Source organism: Acartia tonsa, chromosome 2, assembly GCF_053477335.1.
Source record: "Acartia tonsa isolate MP-2025a chromosome 2, ASM5347733v1, whole genome shotgun sequence".
NCBI lineage: Eukaryota > Metazoa > Arthropoda > Copepoda > Calanoida > Acartiidae > Acartia > Acartia tonsa.
The window spans coordinates 50,196,385-50,218,208 of NC_137261.1; the positions used below are offsets into that span (position 1 = coordinate 50,196,385).

Here is a 21,824-nt window from a genome sequence, read left to right on the forward strand (position 1 = left end):
GACAAGACAATAATGATAACATTTTAAAAATGGCTCTGTCAATGCGCTTAGCAAACAATTGACCTAATTGTCAAAGATAAAAACTTTTACAGATCTCAAGTCATCGCCTGAACCTCCCCTCAGTTTAACTTGGAGTTATTAAGCTGACATTCTATTTTAATATCGACAATAAAGCATGATATAAGAGAGTATTTTTTGTTGCAAAAACTATTGGTTAAAAAGAAAGAACAACATAACTGAGGCAAATAAAACAAAACCAATGCAATTAATTGAATGCATTCAGACTCATTTTTTTTATATAATTGAAAAGCTTAATCAATGTTAATATTGCTCTTCGAAAAAGTATGGAAATAAAGTTAGGTATACCCCTAGTAGTTTATAGGGAGTTAAATGTACTTCTTGAAAAAGAAAATGAAAAAAACATACATGAACTGATCAAAACGCATTTTGATCATAGACATTCTTTTAAACTGTACCTTTCATAAAATTGTAGATCCTCTTTGACCAAGTATTACAATTACATTCTAAGTATTACTACATAAAAAGCTTCCTCTTTGTCCTTACCACTATGATCATTAGACATCCCCTCAAATGAATTTACTATTGTGTCTATTTCCGAATATAAAACACTTGATGCGGAAGTGATATCGCACCAAGAACGCGAATGCCCTATTCAAAGCTTTATCTTCTTAAATTACTGATAATATCTTAGTTCTTATTTTTATAGACAAAGATAAGGCGAGTGATAAAAATAATAATACTGCTCAACAACAATAATAATATTACTGTTAGACCTAGTTGCTGTTTGTTGAATAAATATTTTTAATGTTTATGTCGACTGTTAGGAACTTATATTATGACAAATCAACTGTTTAAGACAGCAACCAATCCTAACAGGATATTTTAGCTTAAACTACAAAAAATGAAGAAGTAATTAATCAAGAAATATGCCCTGTTTTTTAAGGATTTAAAAAGAAAATCTCATCAAAAAAGTAGAATATGGTATTTTTATCACTGATGAACAAAATATACATTATGCCAATAAAAATCACTAGAGGATGGGGGAGGTAAAACGTGAATAATTAGCCTGATAGATTGGGCCATAATTAAATGCTCACATTTTACCGCCCTGATCCCTAAAATCACTAGAAAATATCTGACTAATAAAAACATGTTCTATAGTAACTGTTCACATAGGGGTCTCTTGAGGCTGACATGCTCCGCCCCCCGGATGGGAAGCTTGTTGATGGTGTAATAGTTAATCATGTGGGGAATGGTTGGGAAGGGTCGGCTGAACTGACCCAGGATGTACTGACCGTCTGGTGTCTGCTGGATACGCATGTGCATGAACCCATGGGTGCTCCTGGAAATAATTAAAATGTTAAAGCAATAAACTGTTAAACAGTCTGAAATATCCACCCCTTGAAATATTGAATTTTACACACAGACCACAGATGTACAGACAGACGAACTGAAAGTTCTGTACTTAGCTAAAATGGCTACGATCAATACTTACTTTAATAAACTGAATAATTTTTGAAAGTTTACTCTCTAATATGTTGGTAAGCCAACAAATATGAAAACGGTGTGATAAAACTTTGGGGACAAGTGTAATTAACAGCCTAATGTTCTCTCCCTCCCTTGAAGATAGTACTTACTTTAATGATAGTGAATAATCCTTGGAAGTAGATTCACTATTCCTAACCAGATAAGATCCTGGGGATGCCAGCCTCAGTGCAACCTCGGCCTCTTGGCGGCTTACATTTCCATGGTACCATCTAAAATAATAATAAAAATAGTTATTTATCGTATAGTATTATAGACAGCTTTCAGAAGATATTATAATACAAAATATAAGATTTAATTCAGTTTTGTTTGCCCTGTCATTTTAATATTTGTAGAAAATTTTCTTAATTACAATGTCATTCTGTAAAATTAATGATTTGTAAAGAAACAAGGATGACAACATCCATAAAAGCGATGCTCTAAAATCAGAAGGAAGAACAAACCAAAAATAACTTTTGTAGAGTTAAAACTTGATATGCATTTGAAGGATTTGGTTTTTAAGATGCCTAGCTTTTAATATTGTACTTTTTTGTCATAGGAATCATTATTCCAAAAATCAGATAAACAATATAAATTGTCTTACAAAAAGTTGTTGCCCATAATAGTTAAAAATCAGCATGTTTTAAATATATCTAAGGATTTATTTGGATTATCGTTATTTTAGCATGCTACGTGTTTCACTTTATTGGAGAACATGAAAAACTGCTGTAAGATCCAAGTAATACTATATCTATTGCTGCTGAAATGTTGTATGTTTACAATCATGTAATTTTACTATGTGTAATCTAAAATTTAATGTATTTTCTGAGCTAGCCAGTGATAGGAACAGCGATTAAGATTTTTTAATAGATCTAACAAAAGTATTTTTCCAGGGGGGGGGGATTAAAACATCTTAAAGCTAACAAAGACAGCTTAAAATTTGAATGGAGGTTTATTTTCTTTCATTGGCCTAACCCTGTAATCATGATTTTGTTTACATTTATGATGCAGTTTGGAAATTGCACTTTGCTGTCAGATTAAATATACTGTTAATATCAGGGCTCGGCAGCCAAGTGTAAGCCTCAGTTCAATCGTAATATTATAACTTTGGAATTCAGCTTAGAGTGTAAACCTGTTCCCATACTACAACCTATGTTTTTAGAATTTATTTTTTTTGTACAAAAACGGGTTTTGAGTTGAGGCGCGGCTGCCGAGCCCTGATTTATATCATCCTTTACAACTAACCCTCAAGCATTGTAGGCCGGGCTCGGCAGCTGCACAGATAACTTTAAAAATCAGCTAACCCTGTTCCTAATATGTCAATCTCTTTGTTCAGTTAATATTTTAAGCACCCGAACTAAAAAATTAGGGCTGCCGAACGATGGTTGTCGAGATCCTTATGAAAAAAGTTTTGTCATTAATAAATAAATCTTTTAAAAAGTAAAACAGTTGTTATTTAAAGATTTTATTCCTGTAATTTTCTTATTAAACTGTCCCTGATCCTTGTAAATTTAATTGAAATTGTTGATGTTACAACAAATATAAGGAAGTACTTTCTTCCTCATGTTTTGAAGGACAGATATAAGATATTTCAATTTAAGGGAATGTTTTTTGTTAGTAGTGGAAACATTAATAATTTTTACAAACACTAGAAAAAGTTAGCAATTCCCATGAAGATTAGGTTTTTTAATGTTCTTTTTTAAATCTTAAACTTTTTTTTTTCAAATTTATTTTCGATGTTTTAAAAAAAATGAGTGAAAAAAAATGTTCGAACTGGAAAACATTGAGAAAAATCCTCCAATGAAAACATCTAAAATGTTCACGATAATCTTTCTATTGCTCTATTTAAAAACTAGCGGCTACGCCCCTAGAGGCCTCTAGGAGCACTTGAGGAGGAGAGAGTCGAATTTAATAACCCAATTTCTTATTTTATATTTTAAAAGAAAAAGTTAAAAAAAAAAATTTTTTTTGGGGGGGGGGGATTTTTCATTTTTTGAGAGGGTTGGGGGTGTCCCACCCCCCAAGAAAATAGTTATAAACCTTCCCGGGACCTATGAGAAGCTACCCTGTAAAGGAGAACCCGATCGGTTCAGCGGTTAGCGAGATCCTTCGGTTCAGACAGACACACAGATACACAAACAAACATCCTGTTACTTTTGTATAAGGATGTGTGATGTTTAGTGATTTAATCCAACAAGGGTTGTTGAAGAGATTCAATGATCGAGTTTCAGTCCAAAAATATACGAGAAAAGTAGCTGGAATACCTTGATTTATAAACAGGTGCGACACAATATAATACATAGTACTATCTTTAAGACAAAATAACATGACAGATCAATTTATCTTGTGAATATCTATCCCTGGTAGGTACCCCTATGTACATATATTTATTATATGTCTACGCAGACTAATTCAAAATTATCTTGTGAATATCTATCCCTGGTAGGTATCCCTATGTACATATATTTATTATATGTCTATGCATACTAATTCAAAATTATCTTGTGAATATCTATCCCTGGTAGGTACCCCTATGTACATATATTTATTATATGTCTACGCAGACTAATTCAAAATTATCTTGTAAATATCTATCCCTGGTAGGTATCCCTATGTACATATATTTATTATATGTCTATGCATACTAATTCAAAATTATCTTGTGAATATCTATCCCTGGTAGGTACCCCTATGTACATATATTTATTATATGTCTACGCAGACTAATTCAAAATTATCTTGTAAATATCTATCCCTGGTAGGTATCCCTATGTACATATATTTATTATATGTCTATGCAAACTAATTCAAAATTATCTTGTGAATATCTATCCCTGGTAGGTACCCCTATGTACATATATTTATTATATGTCTACGCAGACTAATTCAAAATTATCTTGTGAATATCTATCCCTGGTAGGTATCCCTATTTACATATATTTATTATATGTCTATGCATACTAATTCAAAATTATCTTGTGAATATCTATCCCTGGTAGGTATCCCTATTTACATATATTTATTATATGTCTACGCATACTAATTCAAAATTATCTTGTGAATATCTATCCCTGGTAGGTACCCCTATGTACATATATTTATTATATGTCTATGCAGACTAATTCAAAATTATCTTGTGAATATCTATCCCTGGTAGGTATCCCTATTTACATATATTTATTATATGTCTACGCAGACTAATTCAAAATTATCTTGTGAATATCTATCCCTGGTAGGTATCCCTATGTACATATATTTATTATATGTCTATGCATACTAATTCAAAATTATCTTGTGAATATCTATCCCTGGTAGGTACCCCTATGTACATATATTTATTATATGTCTATGCATACTAATTCAAAATTATCTTGTGAATATCTATCCCTGGTAGGTACCCCTATGTACATATATTTATTATATGTCTATGCATACTAATTCAAAATTATCTTGTGAATATCTATCCCTGGTAGGTACCCCTATGTACATATATTTATTATATGTCTATGCATACTAATTCAAAATTATCTTGTGAATATCTATCCCTGGTAGGTACCCCTATGTACATATATTTATTATATGTCTATGCATACTAATTCAAAATTATCTTGTGAATATCTATCCCTGGTAGGTACCCCTATGTACATATATTTATTATATGTCTATGCATACTAATTCAAAATTATCTTGTGAATATCTACCCCTGGTAGGTACCCCTACGTACATATATTTATTATATGTCTATGCAGACTAATTCAAAATTATCTTGTGAATATCTACCCCTGGTAGGTACCCCTATGTACATATATTTATTATATGTCTATGCATACTAATTCAAAATTATCTTGTGAATATCTACCCCTGGTAGGTACCCCTACGTACATATATTTATTATATGTCTACGCAGACTAATTCAAAATTATCTTGTGAATATCTACCCCTGGTAGGTACCCCTACGTACATATATTTATTATATGTCTATGCAGACTAATTCAAAATTATCTTGTGAATATCTACCCCTGGTAGGTACCCCTATGTACATATATTTATTATATGTCTACGCAGACTAATTCAAAATTATCTTGTAAATATCTATCCCTGGTAGGTACCCCTATGTACATATATTTATTATATGTCTATGCAGACTAATTCAAAATTATCTTGTGAATATTTATCCCTAGTAGGTACCCCTATGTACATATATTTATTATATGTCTATGCAGACTAATTCAAAATTATCTTGTGAATATCTATCCCTGGTAGGTACCCCTACGTACATATATTTATTATATGTCTACGCAGACTAATTCAAAATTATCTTGTGAATATCTACCCCTGGTAGGTACCCCTATGTACATATATTTATTATATGTCTATGCATACTAATTCAAAATTATCTTGTGAATATCTATCCCTGGTAGGTACCCCTATGTACATATATTTATTATATGTCTATGCAGACTAATTCAAAATTATCTTGTGAATATCTATCCCTGGTAGGTACCCCTATGTACATATATTTATTATATGTCTACGCAGACTAATTCAAAATTATCTTGTGAATATCTACCCCTGGTAGGTACCCCTACGTACATATATTTATTATATGTCTATGCATACTAATTCAAAATTATCTTCTGGCCAAAAAAACTTTTTATCATGTTGATGGAAATTGAAAAATATATTTGCAAAGTCTAGGAGATGGCATCTGAAATAAATGCTTTTCCTGCAAGTTTTCCACCATGAAAAACAATAGCGTGTACAGGGTTCTACAAGAGGATGCAAAACATTTTGGAGAGGACAGTTCTTCCTGATATAGTATTTTAGTCGGGTATAGAAGCCCCTCTATATTACACTTCTTCAAGCCTATAAATAAAAATAAGTGCAATATTTCCCTATGGAAGGAAATTTCAACATTGTTATTTAAAACGAAAACATGTATGGACTTTATTTTAACTATGATAACTTTTGAAAATTGTTTTACTTTAAGTGCATATCCTATTATATAAAGTATAAGATGATTTTGTTTCCTAAGATTTCGATAACTACTAAACTGATTGAATTCTCCATTTAAGAAAAGCTTAACATATGTCCCGAAATGGTTTTAGGCTACTTTTTGCCCTTTCCTAGCCTTTCGAATGCTAGATGCTAGGGGCGCATCCGCTCTTATCTAATTATTTTGTAAGACAGACAGTTACAGGAATTTATATTAAAAGTGTTGTTTGGGTAATTGAAAGGTAATATATTTAGAAGTAAGGCTACTCTAAAATTCTTGTAATAGTGTGTTGATGTCACTTATGTCACTTTCCATTACGTTTCAAATATAATTTATTGTAAGGAAAGGTGAACTTGAACATTTAAATTAATGGAAGCAAGTAAAGAACTTTAGGGATAGAAGTTTAATTTGTGAAGATTCTCTTGAATTTACTTTTGCTGCTGTATTAGATAGATGGTCTAATCTTTTTGTGATATTTCTGCACCAATGGTCATCTTCTCTATTACTTATTTGAAAAAGCTTTTTTTAAATGGTTTCAATTTACTTACAGGTTAGAATTAGATTATATTTATTTTAAAAAAAGTTCCTTATTTCCAACTAAATAAGTTATTATGTAATGTTATATAATTATTATGAAAAAAACTAGTTGCTTAATTTATATTTTGAACAAACAATGACTAGCAGTTTTAGTTACTGCAATAATTTAGCTAAACCTCCCAATGGAGTAACGAGAATAAACGGGTATTACAATCAGTAAAAGAAAAAAATATTGTCCTATAAGAAATACAAGTTTGCCTAACGAACTTTTTTGGTTTGATAGAGGGGGGGGGGGGGTAAATATTACTATTACATATTTTGATTTTCACCCTCCCGCCTTAAAAAGGACAGAGAAAAATAAACACTACACATATGTACAAGATTACATTTAATCAAAATACATAGATTTATAGCCTTGTTCTATGTATGTAAAGCTGCAAAATTGATGGCAATATCCACATATATTCTACATCCATTATAATATCGAGGCCTAGGGCAAACGTTGTAGCTTTGATCAGAGGCCTCAAATTTGATATTACTTTACATACTCTCTATCATCATATGCATCACCGTTTGTATTTTACTTTTCATATAAAGTTTACAAAAGTTTTTTAAAAAAGATACGTAAGTTTAAAATATAAAAAGAGAAAAAGTTATAAACAAAGAAATAAATAAAGAAAAAGAGAAAAAATGCGAGATTAGTATAGATAAAGAAAAAGATAGATATATAGAGAGAGAATGAGTGAGAGAGAGAAGGAGAGAGAGAGAGAGAGAGAGAGAGAGAGAGAGAGAGAGAGAGAGAGAGAGAGAGAGAGAGAGAGAGAGAGAGAGAGAGAGAGAGAGAGAGAAAGATAGATATAGAGAAAGATAGAAAGAGAGAAAGAGAGAGAAAGATAGATATAGAGAAAGATAGAAAGAGAGGGTATCGATACAAAGTCTTTCTTCATAAATTCGAATACATTGCATATAATTAGCTATACAGAAATAAAACTTTAAAAATACTTACTCTTGTTGATGTAACTGTATGGATGGGTCTACAAGTTCAAGTCCTAGTCTCTTGTCTATTCTGATACCCCCAGGCAGACAACAGGCATCTTAATATTAACCATAATTAGACAGTAATTTAGGTTCTGCAATTACTACCACAAATATATCACATTATAAAATCACCAAAATTGAAAATTTACGACCACACAAACTTCCATGGGAGGGAGGGGACATTTTTGACTGTCAACTATAACAATATCCAAAGTTTAATACATACGTTATCTAATTTTTATCCCTAAAAAATTTGGTTACTTTCATTAAACTTTATTGGGTTGGTAAAAAACTAGAAGTGTCCAAACTTTTCCTCACATAATTTTGATCTACAAAAGGGGTAAATTTGTTGTTTAACGTGCTATATGTCCATAAGATTCTTAAAAACTTCCCCTCTTTTATGATTTCATTTATATACTTGCAATTTTATCGTTTTATGATACATTTTCTTACGGTAGTGAATAGACAACTTAAGCATCGTAAAATTTATGAATATTAATTAAGCATTTTATAATAATCCGTAAGTTCAAGTTCAATCAAGTACAAATTTGTCTGTAAAAAGCGCAGCTGTAAAAGGGTTAAAAATCATTAGATTACAAAAGCAAGCCTTTTCAGTATGCCTTCGAAACCAATTGATATTCGCTGGATTAGAGCCTGCTCTCAGACAAACTGAAAATCATGTATATCATTGTATTAGAGACAATTTTTCATGAATATTAAAATAAAAAATAATACCAGTTGTGTTAGTTTAATCTTATAATTTTTCATTTTAATATCCGCGGAAAGCTGTCTATAATACTATGCGATAAATAACTATGCACCATAACAACAATTGTACGGGATTAAGACAAATAGAAAAGCAAATCACAGTAGCAATGCTACAAAAGAAATCTAATTTGATAAGAAAGTTTTTAAAAAATATTAAAGAACTATACCTTCTAAATTGACTTCAAGCGTTTGATAAGGTTTAGTATTGAAAGGGAGTCCACCGCCGCACGCCGTAGAACCCGCCGACCCCGGCACTGGCTTTACAACCGACGCATAGGCCGGAAACTTTGACATCCGTGACACACGTCCGCCGGCGGTCATCTTCAGATAATGCTGACTGCTGCCACTAGAATTATGACTGTTGCCCGGGCCGCTGGACGGATGACCGGAATCCGAATCGTGTGTCATGTCGGCCCCTGAAGACGAATCGGTTGTTTCGCGGCTCAGGCCGGAGCCGGATGTGTCGCGGCTGGTGCCGGTTTCTCGGCTTCCTCCAGATTCAAGGGAGGATAGTGCTGAACTGCAGGAGCTGACTCCACTCTTCAGACAGGAAATACACGTTTGGCGGGACCTAAAATTATAAAATGAAAATAAATTTGATAATATAAAGGTAGTTAAAGAAAAAAAATATATAAAGGGCTGAAAATGAAATTCTGTTTTCCAGAGATGTCTTTAAACTTAAATTTTAATGTTTATTATACATTAATATCTTCAATTTAAAAAAAAGTCTCTACTTTAAAACACAAACATTTTATTTCTAGGTATTCTAATTTTGCACTGCTTTGGTTGTATCGTTAAAGTCACCAAAGCAAAAAAAGTAACAAAATCAACGAAGTTTGATTTTTTTGAGTACTGACATGATGATTTAGTTGTTTTACATTGATATATTAAATAAATGTTTAAAATATGCTTAAATTTAACAAAAAATCAAGGGTTTCTCTACGTATGATACTTAGTTTATTGCATATATTGAATCTTAAATATGCAAAACCAAATATGTTTATAAAATATTATGCCTATACCTAATTAATATTAAAATTTATGTATAGTATAGCTCTAAACTGACTGGTAAATGCTCATAACTTAGTAAACCATATCATTAAGCTAAATTGAAAATGTTCAAGTTCAAAATGTTGATAATAGTTATTATTGGGAGCGTAGTAACTCTAGTAGGTATGGTCTGTTTGTTCGTCTCTTCATATTATTGACTACTTCTAATTCTTTCACTCAATCCTTCTTGTTGACCTCAAAAAAACCCAACTTCTCTTATCTTTAAAACTCCTACATGACCCTGTTATTGCAGGGCTCTTTTAACCTTTATTTAACCAAACATAACCTAAACTAACCATTAAAAACACGTTTTTTCTTTAAAAATTGGTTTGTCTTGAATTTGCAATATGTACAAACTTAAAAATCTAAAAGCTAACGTTGAATGATATCTTGTTTTTGCTGCGCTATTTATAAGCATAATTATCCTTGTTAATATCCATGAAAACATAAATTTTATATTCATGAATATAAAATTACTAATTTATATGCTATTCAACACAAAAATTGACTTCTTTCAAGAAAATGATAATTTTTGCATCAAAAAGAGTATTAAAACTTTCCAGTTTAGCCATTTTAAGTTTTAAAATGAAATTTCCTGTTTTTAAAGAAAATTTTATTTATACCAAAATAGGTAGTAATCCTATGTTCTTATCTTCTTTTTCTTGGAAAATTATTTAAAATTAAAAAAATATTTATTTTCAGTAAGGCGGTTTTGAATCGGATTTGAATGAACTGGAAAATAACGTAAATTTGAAAATGAAACTAGCAATAAAGACTAAAAATGACTTATAATGAACCATTTTCAGATTCTTATCCTAAAGAAGAAGGAAGTCTATCAGACATAAAACTGAAGGTTAACATGGTTACACGGATATGTCTATGGATGATAAATTAAGCTCTAAATTTTTGTTCTTTGACACTATAAAATTATTAAAATGTAATAGTTTTCGTAATAGTTATTTATCGCATCGTATTACAGACAGCGTTCCGCGGATGTTATAATTAAAAATGATATTAATTTTATAATTTTTATGGTAATATTCGTGAAAAATTGGTTGTAACAAGCTGCTATACATGATTTTTTTGTATGGTTGTGAACCGGTTGTAATCCAGCGGATATGAATCGGTTTCAAAAAATGTTTCAAAATGCTTATTCTTCAGTTGGAAAATTTTCTCTAGGGTTAAGTTTGAGAAAACTGTATGTTTCAATACAAACTACCAACACACACAAAGGGACCAATACAAACGCGCGCACACACAAAGAGACCAATACAAACGCACGCGCACACACAGAGGTTATACAATAGTATTGGATATTGTTGTGGGTTAAAATTAGAAAATTTAAAAATGAAATAATACTTTCGTTTTTCAGTCAATTCTACGTTAATACATTATATGCGATTATAATGTGATTTGTCATACTTTCCAAAAGAATATGTATTAATTTAAATTAGTGTCACAAATTTTTATTACCTAATGTTTTTTCCATTTTCAACTTAGCAATGCTTATTTATATTTTGAAAATAAATTACTTGTGAGACACCCTTAAATACACAGTACCTTTAAGTCTAAGACAAAGTATAAGTATAGCATAAATTAGCATAAGATATACTAAATATATTATTACTCGCATTCTCTGCTGCTAAATGCTTATGCAAATTTTGTTGAATTACGAGATGTATTTATAATTTAACCCTCCAGGGTCTAGATACACTAAACCTTTGATGTCTTCCATGCTAGCATAGACAGGGTAAAATATTCATAACTTACTCATGTGGAAGGGGGTGTAGAGGCAGGGATCTAAAGGGATACGACAATGGCTGATAAATTGATTTACATTTCCAATAATGATACACAAAATTTCCCCTTATGTAGATTAAAAGTTGTAACATTTAGACACTAAACTTAATGAACCAACCAAGAAAAATTCACTAAAGATCCCAAAAGTTGTTGAGTCAACGAATAAGAAAACGTTGTCATAAAACTTTGGGGACTCGTGTAATAAACAGCCCATTGTTCACTCTCTCTGGTGTATATGGATGTTAGCATTCCCAACACATTATCGTTATAATTTAGAAAGCATACCTTCCCCCTTTTTCAACCCAAAAAGGTTTCATGCACCACTGGCAAACCCTGTGTATGCCACTACTTAAGAGATTTTCATTGATTGCAATACTGTAATATTTGTATTATACCCACTTTTTAATGCAAAAAATATTGGTTTACTTTCATCCCAAAAATAATAAACAAAATTACCCTTTCTGTGTGTTAGAATCATCGATTGTAAAGTTTTTGACCAAACGAATGAAAGAGAATGTTTTTAAAACTTTGGGTACCAGTTTAATGTCTAAGTCTAATGTTTTATTCCTCCCAGCGTTTTCCCATTTTCCCCAGTCCTCAACTTTTCTTCTTCTGTTCTTAATGATTTGGATAACAAAGACAAATTAACAAAATATATTTTCAGTATGGCTTCTAAACCAACCGATATCCGCTGGATTATAACCGGTTCTCATGCATACTGAAAAATCATGTATAGCATTGAAAAATGGACAATTTTTAACAAATATTAAAATAAAATCATAAAATTAAAACCAGTTTTGTTACTTCAAGACTTTGACCCCTAGGGGCCAACAAAACTATTTAAAATCTTATAATTTTTATTCTAATATCCGCGGAAAGCTTTCTAAAAAACGAAGTTCTAAGTAACAAAATTAAAATTGCAGGATACCTATTCCTAATCCTAGAAATACGTGTGTATGTGTTTAATGTTGCATATTTATTAAATGCCTGCCTGATCTGTATGAGAAAATGTCAGATTTTCAACTTATCTATCAAGTTTATAACAAGATACAATTACTTGATGAGTACATGCAAATATAAATATTTATCCTTACATAAAAGCAGACATAAAAGTTATAGGATGTTTGTCTGTCGACCTTTCATATTAATAATCATAAAAATTTACATATCGTGTTCTAAAATCAAAGATGTAAAGTAAGTTTATACCTGATAAACTTATATGCTTTATTTTATAGACATACTACTACACCTATACTTTCATCATCAGCAAGCAGGGGGGAGGGAGTAATGGGATATAAAATAAGACGATTCCCAAATCAGCATATTCTTTCAATCGTATATAGTTAGCAGGAAAAAAAAGATTTAAAAACATCAAAAAGCCATTGATGCTCAAATTATTTACCATTTAGTCGATATTAATCAATAACATTGCAGGTCAACGTAAAATCACCGGGCTCAACAGGGTTTATAACAAAAGAATTGTATGATTTCATAGATTTACATATTTAATACATCAATTATCCTACAGAATATGATACCATTTTATAAATTATGTTTTAATCAAAACAGTTAAAATATTTAATCCAAAAAAGCAGCTATACCAAAATTTTTTGTCAATATAAAAATGATAGTTTCTTTTAAAAATTCCACTAAATATCTATAAAAGCAAAATTGTATCTCCTTTAGATTGCTAGGAAACTTGACAAGTTGTTGTTTGAAATTTGTTCTGTTTAGTATGAACGTAATTTCAAGATTCGATGTCTTTGGTGTCTGTGCCTCGCCTTTTCACGAAATTTTGATTTTCAAATAAATATGGATATATATATATAACAAGGATGATATATTTCATTGGAATTGAGGTGTCGGGGATACTAATATACATAAAGATAAAATACTTCAGTATTTTTTCTACTTATAATATAAAGCAGTAAGGTTTTTTGGCTGAAGCTTCAGATCTTAGAAAATACTGAACCAAATTAGTTATACTTTTCAGAGAAGTTTTACAAATATCATTAATAGGCTTTAGGCTATTTCATACTCCTCTGCTTTCTCATAGAGGCTAAGGGGGATAAACAAGTTATGCTTATATAATTATTGGTAAAAGGAAATTAACTTTAAAATTTGCATTAATTTATACTTTTCTCAAAAAAGGTCATAGGCAAATTTCCAAAGCACAGTTAAATAAAACAGAATATGTATAATTCAAAATTCAAATGTCTTTCTAATTCACAAGACTTTGAAATTATTCAATGTACATTAAATCATGGATAAATAATAGGTAATTTAGTGCCTCACAGATAACTTAACCACAATCTTGTATTGACTCAAGGTTCGTTCAGTGAGTAAATAACTTATGACTAATGTCGCTGTTAAAACGAGGCTACTATATTATATACTATTTTTTTATGGAACTAACTTTTTATAGTTATTTATCGCATCGTATCGTAGACAGCTTTCAGCGAATATTAAAATGAGAAATTTTAAGACAGGTATTGATTTTATGATTTTTATTTTAATATTTGTGGAATACAATGCTATACATAATTTTTCAGAATGACCGAGAATTGGTTCTGATCCAGCGAAAATAATCGGTTTTAAAGCCATACTGGAAAGTACTTTAATATACCCTGTACTTGTTAGTGTGTCTGTCTGTATAAATGTATTTACATATACTTATGTTAAGTACAGTTGTGTGATTTTATCATGTCATATATGGGCATATCAGTTCTGGGCTAAGGGATATGGTAACTGAAAAAAAAAACTTTCCTGCAGGGATCTAAAGTCCCAGGATAAGACAATGGCCGATAAAATTTAACTCTAAAAATCGTAATCCTAGTATTAAGTGTATAAAGTCGTAGGTTTATTTATCTAAATCTTAGGATTTCAATAACTGGAGAACCAATTGAGTTTTCCGTTTAAAGGATGCTTCTAAAAGGTCCTCGGATTAGCTTTAGATCTAAGTCTTGCGATTGTTTTAGGCTACATTTCTGCCTTTATACTTGACCACTTCGAATACAGATCCCCTATATGCTAGGGACGTAGCCGCTAGATGCATAAAAAATACTAAGGCATATTTCATTTCTTTTTATGATATTTATCTTTTTAATATGATAAATTTAACTCTAAAACTAAAGATTTTAAAAAGTTTGATATTTTACGAATTAAAATGATATGATTTGAATTGTTCGTGAATAATATAATTTTTTTCATCGTTTTCAAATACCAAAACAGATCTTTTGTTGTACGTGTTGGTAGGGGCGTCCAAGCTTTTTTATTGGGGGGGGGGGGGTAATCACCCCTTTACCCCACCCCTTGGACGTCTATGTGCGTAGGGTAATGTATTATCAGGGAGGGAGAAGACATTGCACTAAAAATTGTACACAGAGTCTTATAGAAACCTTCCCTCGAATTCGTTGGTTCAAAACTTTGGGAACTTAATCTTAATTAGTTTTCTCAAACTAACAAGCTTAGAACTAATAATTTAAACTAATGATGAGGTAATTTTGTTTATCATTATTAGGGATGTACAAAAATTTATCATCTATTGTCTTATCACTGCAATCCAAGTTCTTCAGAAAGTGGTATTAGTGCAGTGTAATTATTATGATATATGTGCCGCTTACTTAACCCAACCTAACATATAACACTAACAAACCTATTTCTAAAAGAAGATTAAATTAGTACTGTAATTATATAAAAAAGCTAAATAATATTGCTAATAGCTTTTTAAGTCCTTTAAGTGTTTGGACATTATCTGATTTGTAGCTGTCTATTCATACAATTATTGCCCGCCTTTTCATTAGACCTGTCCATTTTTAAAACATTTCTATCTAGCCGTTAATAAATTAAATTTAAACGTTAAAACCAAGAAATCGGCAGCCACGCAAAACCCGGACTAAGCCTAAAATTAAAACCCGTTTGGAAGCTTTGGAAATGTTTTTGAAAAGAGGGACTGCAATATTTAGGTCAGATCTAGATTTCCAGCTGAGTTTTTAAAAAGGTTAATTTTCAAAAGCAATAACCCTTCGAGAACTATCCCAGCAGGGCTGTCCTAACCCTTATTAACCCGAATTAAAATCAGTTTCTTTTTAAATTGACACATACAGTCAAAATTTGTCAAAATAAAATATGTGTATCATTATATTTTATTTAAAAAAGAAGGGTCTTAATTTTTCATAATAAAATTGAAAAAATGAACAGGCCCACTGTCGATAAAAATAACGCAGACAAAAAACTTGTTCAAAAATGCAGTTGATATTTGCAATATTTTTATTGATACAAAGCATTTTGTAATAAAAATATAATTGTAAAAGTCATAGTCCAATTGTTATTGATAATATTTTCAATAAAAAGATACTTCATTCCAGGGACATGCAAAAGCCGGGGATAATAAAAACAGGATACAGTAAAAGGACATACTTTCATTCTTAGGATTTGATTAAAGAGATGCCTCGCGTATAATATTGTAAATTGTTATGCTAGTAATAATTTTCCAAAAAATCAGATGAATAGGATAATTATATCATACAAAAAGGTTGTTGTCAAAAAAGTTAAAAATTAGCATGTTTTAAATGTACGTACATTCTTTCTGGTAACGATCAGAGAGTTACTACGCTTTCTAAATCGTACCTAACGATTAAAGTAATCGCCATGCAAAGTTTGAAATATGGAATAAGTATGACAATTCTAACATATCTTAATTAACGCAAAAAAGCTAATCTTTCACGGACAGACGTACGAACGAACAAACAGACCGACTCTAATTATAGGAAAGCTTCGTATTTAAAATAAAGATAATAAGTTGCTAATTTAAGGGCCAAAAAGACAAAGTCATTTGTGCATTAAAGCTCAAATATATTAAATTGATAATATGTAGCTATTTCGTTTTTTGTACTCAGGCATTAATTCTTGCAGAGTTTATTAGACTAGTAAATTCACTCACATCTAACTTTATTTGAAAGGAAAGGAGGATGGGGGAGGGGGAAGTGATAGAAAATATTAATAAGGGGGTTGATTTCTACTTCCAAAGCTTCCATAGGTAAAAAAACACCCATAGAAACATAGACTAAAGATTTTTGACTTATGGCGATAAAGTTATAAAATTGTGAATAATGTATCTATTGAACTCAGAAATTTTTTTTAATGCGCTCACAGTAAATATGCACATAAGTATATTTACTTAGTAAGACATATATTCAGTTAATCAATTCAAATTATTTTATATTTATGTAAAATTAACTCTGTAGGCTATTTGTGTTTTTTGCAAGTTTAAAAGAACAATTTTTTTGCCAATTATAATGTTTAATATCAAGACAAAATATTAGATTTTTCAAACATCTTATTATGCTTATTATACTGTTATTGCTATCAAAAAATAATTGAAAGAAACTTTCTTTCTGTTCATAAAAATTAGAAGAAAAATATTTAAGATTTGAAATCTTTAGGTGTAAAATACAAAGCATTCAAATTGGTAATTTTTTATAGTCTAGTCTTATCTATGTACATATATAGTAGACATAAATTACTTCCCTATGGATTGGTACCTACATGGATTTTTTAAAAATTGCGCCATACAATGATTTTTTAATACATTTTTTTAAACGCGTCATTCCCTAAGAGGTTAAAAGTTGTAACTACTGCTGCTATATCAGATGTGCGACATTAACAGAAAGTGTAGTGGTGAATGCTTTGGCCAAAACCGACGCATCTCATTACAATGCAGTTAGGACAAATATTAGGCAATCAAAGGGTTGGTTATCTGCCATAGTTGGATGTCAGTGCCTTAGAACCTAACGTTGTTATCAACTGTTAATATTTCATGTAAAGTAAGATTGAATCTAAAATAAAGCTTTACAAAATACAAACAAATAGTTTGAGAGAGGCAAAGCTTTATAGAACAACTTGTTAAAAAAATATTACGTTAATACGAACCTGCAAGTATCCTTCCACACATAAGTATCAGTATCAACACATTCATCAAGTATATCATTCTCATCAACTTCATTACCCTTCACTGCATCATTATCAAGTAACAAATCAGATGACTTAGTCCGACCGGCCTTTGCGCCGGCTATAGCACGATCAAAAGTGTTACCGACAAACCGTTCAAATCCTTCAAGATCCAAGTGTGCCAGGCGCGTAGTGGCAGACAAAAATTCTGCCGGGGAAAATTGTACCGACACGCCGGCCCGCCCCTCTTCACCGGCATCCTCGTTATCACAGCACAAATCACCGTCATAATCAGCTGATTCAAAATGGCGGACACCGCCCTCACCCCTGACACTACATGTGGTTGAATGGTTGGCAACGCTCATCACTCTGTTGTCCTCGTCCAGATGAAGCCAATTCCAGACCTCTTTCTGGGAGTAGCCGTTCTTTGCGTCGTGCAACTGCTGTTGCTGTTGCAGCGTTTTGGAGCTGGCGACATCCTCCAACTTGGCTTTAGACTTTATTCTTTTAATACCTGAAAAATATAAAATGTTTAAAAGAACACAGCAACAGAAACTGACAATATTTCTTGTAATAAAACGACAGTAAGACATTTTGGGAATTTTAATTTTTAAATCGCCAATATTATAAAATTTTTTTATAATATTTATCCCCGTAAATCAGGGACACTTTATGTCCAAATTAATGTACAACAATAGAGGAGGCAGGGCTTAAATAACTGTATGTTCACGAGGTAAAAACCCTGTAGCGACTTTCAATTGTGTCTTTGAATATCAACTAACAGCGTCAGAAATATTAACACAGCCAAGTCGCTTCAAAAGAGCAGAAATCAAATTTGCTAGCAGACGAAAAGGGTTCCCAATAGACATCTATTCTTATACATTTATTGTCCGATAAAGCGTTGCAATCAAAGGCTTTAAAAAGTATGCGATCAAGATATGAAAAATATATGCACCAAAAAATATAAACTTACCTTGATATTTCAATGGGACCTTGCTCTTTCTGACAGGTAGGTTTCTGTGGACATTGCGTCTATCCTGGTCATGATGGGCGTGCTGCAGGTGGTCAGGCACATTAATAGTCACCTTGTGGAAGGATAGGTTCTCGTACGTTGGATTGTAGTCAGACTAATATTGCAATAAAATATTAATTCTAACGAAATTGATTTAAAAAAAGATATTTTCAAAAGTCTAAAGAAGTCCAATATATTACATTCATATGTAGAAGATATCTTAACTAAAATTAACTGCTTAAAGGCTTGAAATATGTAAAGAGGTGTGAAGCAAAATATATAAGCATGAGCTGGATGTGGCTTCAAATAAGGAAAACCCTAAATTTAAAATTGTCTTATATTTGACTATTGGGAATGATATTGGTCTCCAAAGTGTCATAGTTTTAATAAGAGTTCTTCTATTAAATCTTGTAAAAACAAGCAATATACAAACTTTTCTGCCAATTATCTTAATTAATAGAAGGGGTAATTTTGTTTTAAATAATGAGGGTGTACAATATTGAACGTCCATTGTATGATCGGGTAAAAAGAAAAAAACATGTTAATGGGGCTTTGTGGGGCTAGGCTAGGTTATAATTTGCACTATGATTGAATATTTAGCTACCTACAAGCCATACTTTCTTCGGGTACCCCTTTCTTCTTATCTAAATATGTAGAAGCTAAATATTTAGTAGAATACCTTTAAGGTCAGTAGACTATCCTAAACCTCCACCCTCCCTCAAGCTTTATAAGCTAGCACTAAACCATATGAAAATTAACCCATTTTTTAAAAAGGTTTTAGTTCTATAATAAGGAATTGCATCTGTTCTTCTGTCTGGAAATTTAGTGAGAGGAGGGGGGGGGGGAGCGTTTAATTATCAGTGGTCCACTCGCCAAATGTAGGATTGTACCGAATATTTACTTATGAGTAATGGCCCCTCATAATTCATTATTATACACATTCAATTTGTTTTCGGAAGTTTACTCAATTTTACCAGGGAGATAAAGGAATAAGAATTGTTATTTTTGGGAACATTCATAAAAATTTTTGTGTAGATTTATAATGTAGTGATAATTATCGTTCAATATAATATACTAGCGGCTAGGCCCCCTAGAGGCCTCTAGGGGCACTTGAGGAGGGAGGAGTTGAATCCCAAAACCCCTTTCTTGTATTTAGATTTTTTAAAGTGAAAAAAAGAATTCGGGGTGTAGCTTGGTGGCGGTACCCTCCCCCAAAATATCTAAAAACCTTCCTGGAACCCATGAGAAGCTACCCTGTTAAGGAGAAACCGATCGGTTCAGCGGATAGCGAGATCCTTCGTTACAAACAGACAAACAAACAAACATCCTTTTGCTTTATTATAAGGATATGTATAAGAATGCATTATCCAATATTAAGCAAAATACCAATAAAAGAAACTAAATTTTGTCCATTGAAACATAAATTATTTTTTCTTTGGATAATATATCCAGTAAATCCCATGTAATTTAACATGAAGGATACTTATAGCTTTTCGTTACCCCTTATTAACATCAAGGTTTTTACCAAAAAAAATTGTAGTGAAATTTTTTCCTACTGAACAAAAATGAATGAAAAGTTATTTACTGCTTCGTATTATAAACATATTTCCGCTGATATAAAAAATTGTACAATTATAAGATTAAAAGCAGTTTTGTTAGCCACCTAACAAAACTGTTTTTTTTTATATTATGATTGTACATTTTTATATTCGCAAAAAACTGGACAAAATACAATACGATACATGATTTTTAAGTGTAGTCGAAAACTGGTTCTTATCCACAGGATAATTATCGGGTTCGAAGCCATACTGGGAAAAACTTTATTCGGCTTATAAAATTTAAAGATATTATACTAGTATTCAAAATTATGCTGATATTGTTAACAACAAAGAAATTTATGTATCTAAAGAATCAGGGATCTAAAGGGATAAGACACTGCTGATAAAATGGTGTACATTCCCAATGATGATACACACAATTATGTATATTACAATTAGTGGTCGAAACATTTAGACACTAATCTTAATAAATCAACCAAACAAAATTTTAAAAGTCCCCAAAGTTGTAAAGCGAATGATAAAACGTTATTGTAAAACTTTGGGGACTAGTGTAATAAACAGCCTAATGTTCTTCCCTGTCTGCTTTCAATAATTATTTTGATATGTTAATGTTCAAATTGTATTTTATTTTTTTCCTGAATATTTTCGTGGCTCTGATGAATTCTCTTTTGTATCAGGTTAGGCTTGGATCCCCTTCGGATGCCAAACTGGTTCTGCTTAGGCTGTACCTTCGAGTACATTGGGGTATCTGGGGTCGTCATTCTGTTAAACCCTCCATTTTGTACATCCTACAAAATTAAATAAATTATTCATTCATCTTCATCTTTGATATCTCACTATTCAAAAGTTAGGCTATATCTTCCTATTTAAATAACTCGCATACAACTGGATAAATTTAAGTCTAGGTAAGGTTTTTCTAAGTTTCCGTGGATGAAAAGTTGGAAGAAACTCTTTACCACCCCAAAAAACTGTCATATTAGCGACTGGATTTTCATAGTTGCAGTGTACTTGCGGATGCACCCCTAGTATCTGCATTGAAAAGGGCAAGAAGTTGGCTTAAAAATTCAAATTTAACAATTAAATAGCCTAAAACCAACCCGTGACATATGTGAATTTTAAACTAAAAAGTAGAATTCGATGAGTCCAGTAGTTATAAAAATAGCTAAAGAACAGAAATTCCTACTTCTTTATATAATAGGATTATACATTGCTGATTTAATATAGTACTGTAGTAATTTAATGACATTACGACGACAATCTTCTGTTGATAAAACAACAATAAAATTAATTTGACAGTGTTATAGTTTGGAAACGAGATTTAATTATCTTATAGTGTCCTATCCAGACCCCATAAGGAACACAACCTTTATGCTATATCATGAAACTAAAACAGCATTTAATTAAATCGTATGTATAAACTCTAAATTTACTATCAATCCTTAAAAGTTTGCATCAAATAACCTTAATATTTAAAAGGTTAATATTTCTAGCTTGATCTAAAAATGGTTTAATTTTAAAATTGCATGATTTAAATAGTGATAAAAGGTTTTGGAGGCGTCGATATATTTCC

The 21,824-nt window shown here is 31.3% G+C and overlaps 1 protein-coding gene across 1 annotated transcript; it reads right to left on the reverse strand.

Annotated features, from left to right (window-relative positions):
- Positions 1-1,006: 1,006 nt before the first annotated feature.
- On the reverse strand, positions 1,007-21,038 carry LOC145312845 (uncharacterized). Its single transcript, XM_080152081.1, has 7 exons — positions 20,890-21,038; positions 18,657-18,810; positions 17,666-18,197; positions 9,052-9,455; positions 8,085-8,172; positions 1,659-1,778; positions 1,007-1,363 (listed from the first exon to the last, which is right to left on the reverse strand). Exons 1-7 carry the CDS (start codon positions 21,013-21,015, stop codon positions 1,177-1,179), a joined length of 1,611 nt encoding a protein of 536 aa, XP_080008207.1. The 5' UTR covers positions 21,016-21,038; the 3' UTR covers positions 1,007-1,176.
- Positions 21,039-21,824: the final 786 nt, after the last annotated feature.

What these genes read in the sequence shown, in the direction of transcription:
- LOC145312845 (XM_080152081.1), bottom strand. Translation starts at nt 21,015, where the DNA reads ATGACGACCCCAGATACCCCAATGTACTCGAAGGTACAGCCTAAGCAG. An exon ending in GTGTGGAAGGATACTTGCAG is followed by an intron (nt 9,456 to 17,665) that starts GTTCGTATTAAC and finishes TTATAATTTTAG; the next exon opens with GTCCCGCCAAACGTGTATTT. An exon ending in ATACAGTTACATCAACAAGA is followed by an intron (nt 1,779 to 8,084) that starts GTAAGTATTTTT and finishes TTATTATTTTAG; the next exon opens with ATGGTACCATGGAAATGTAA.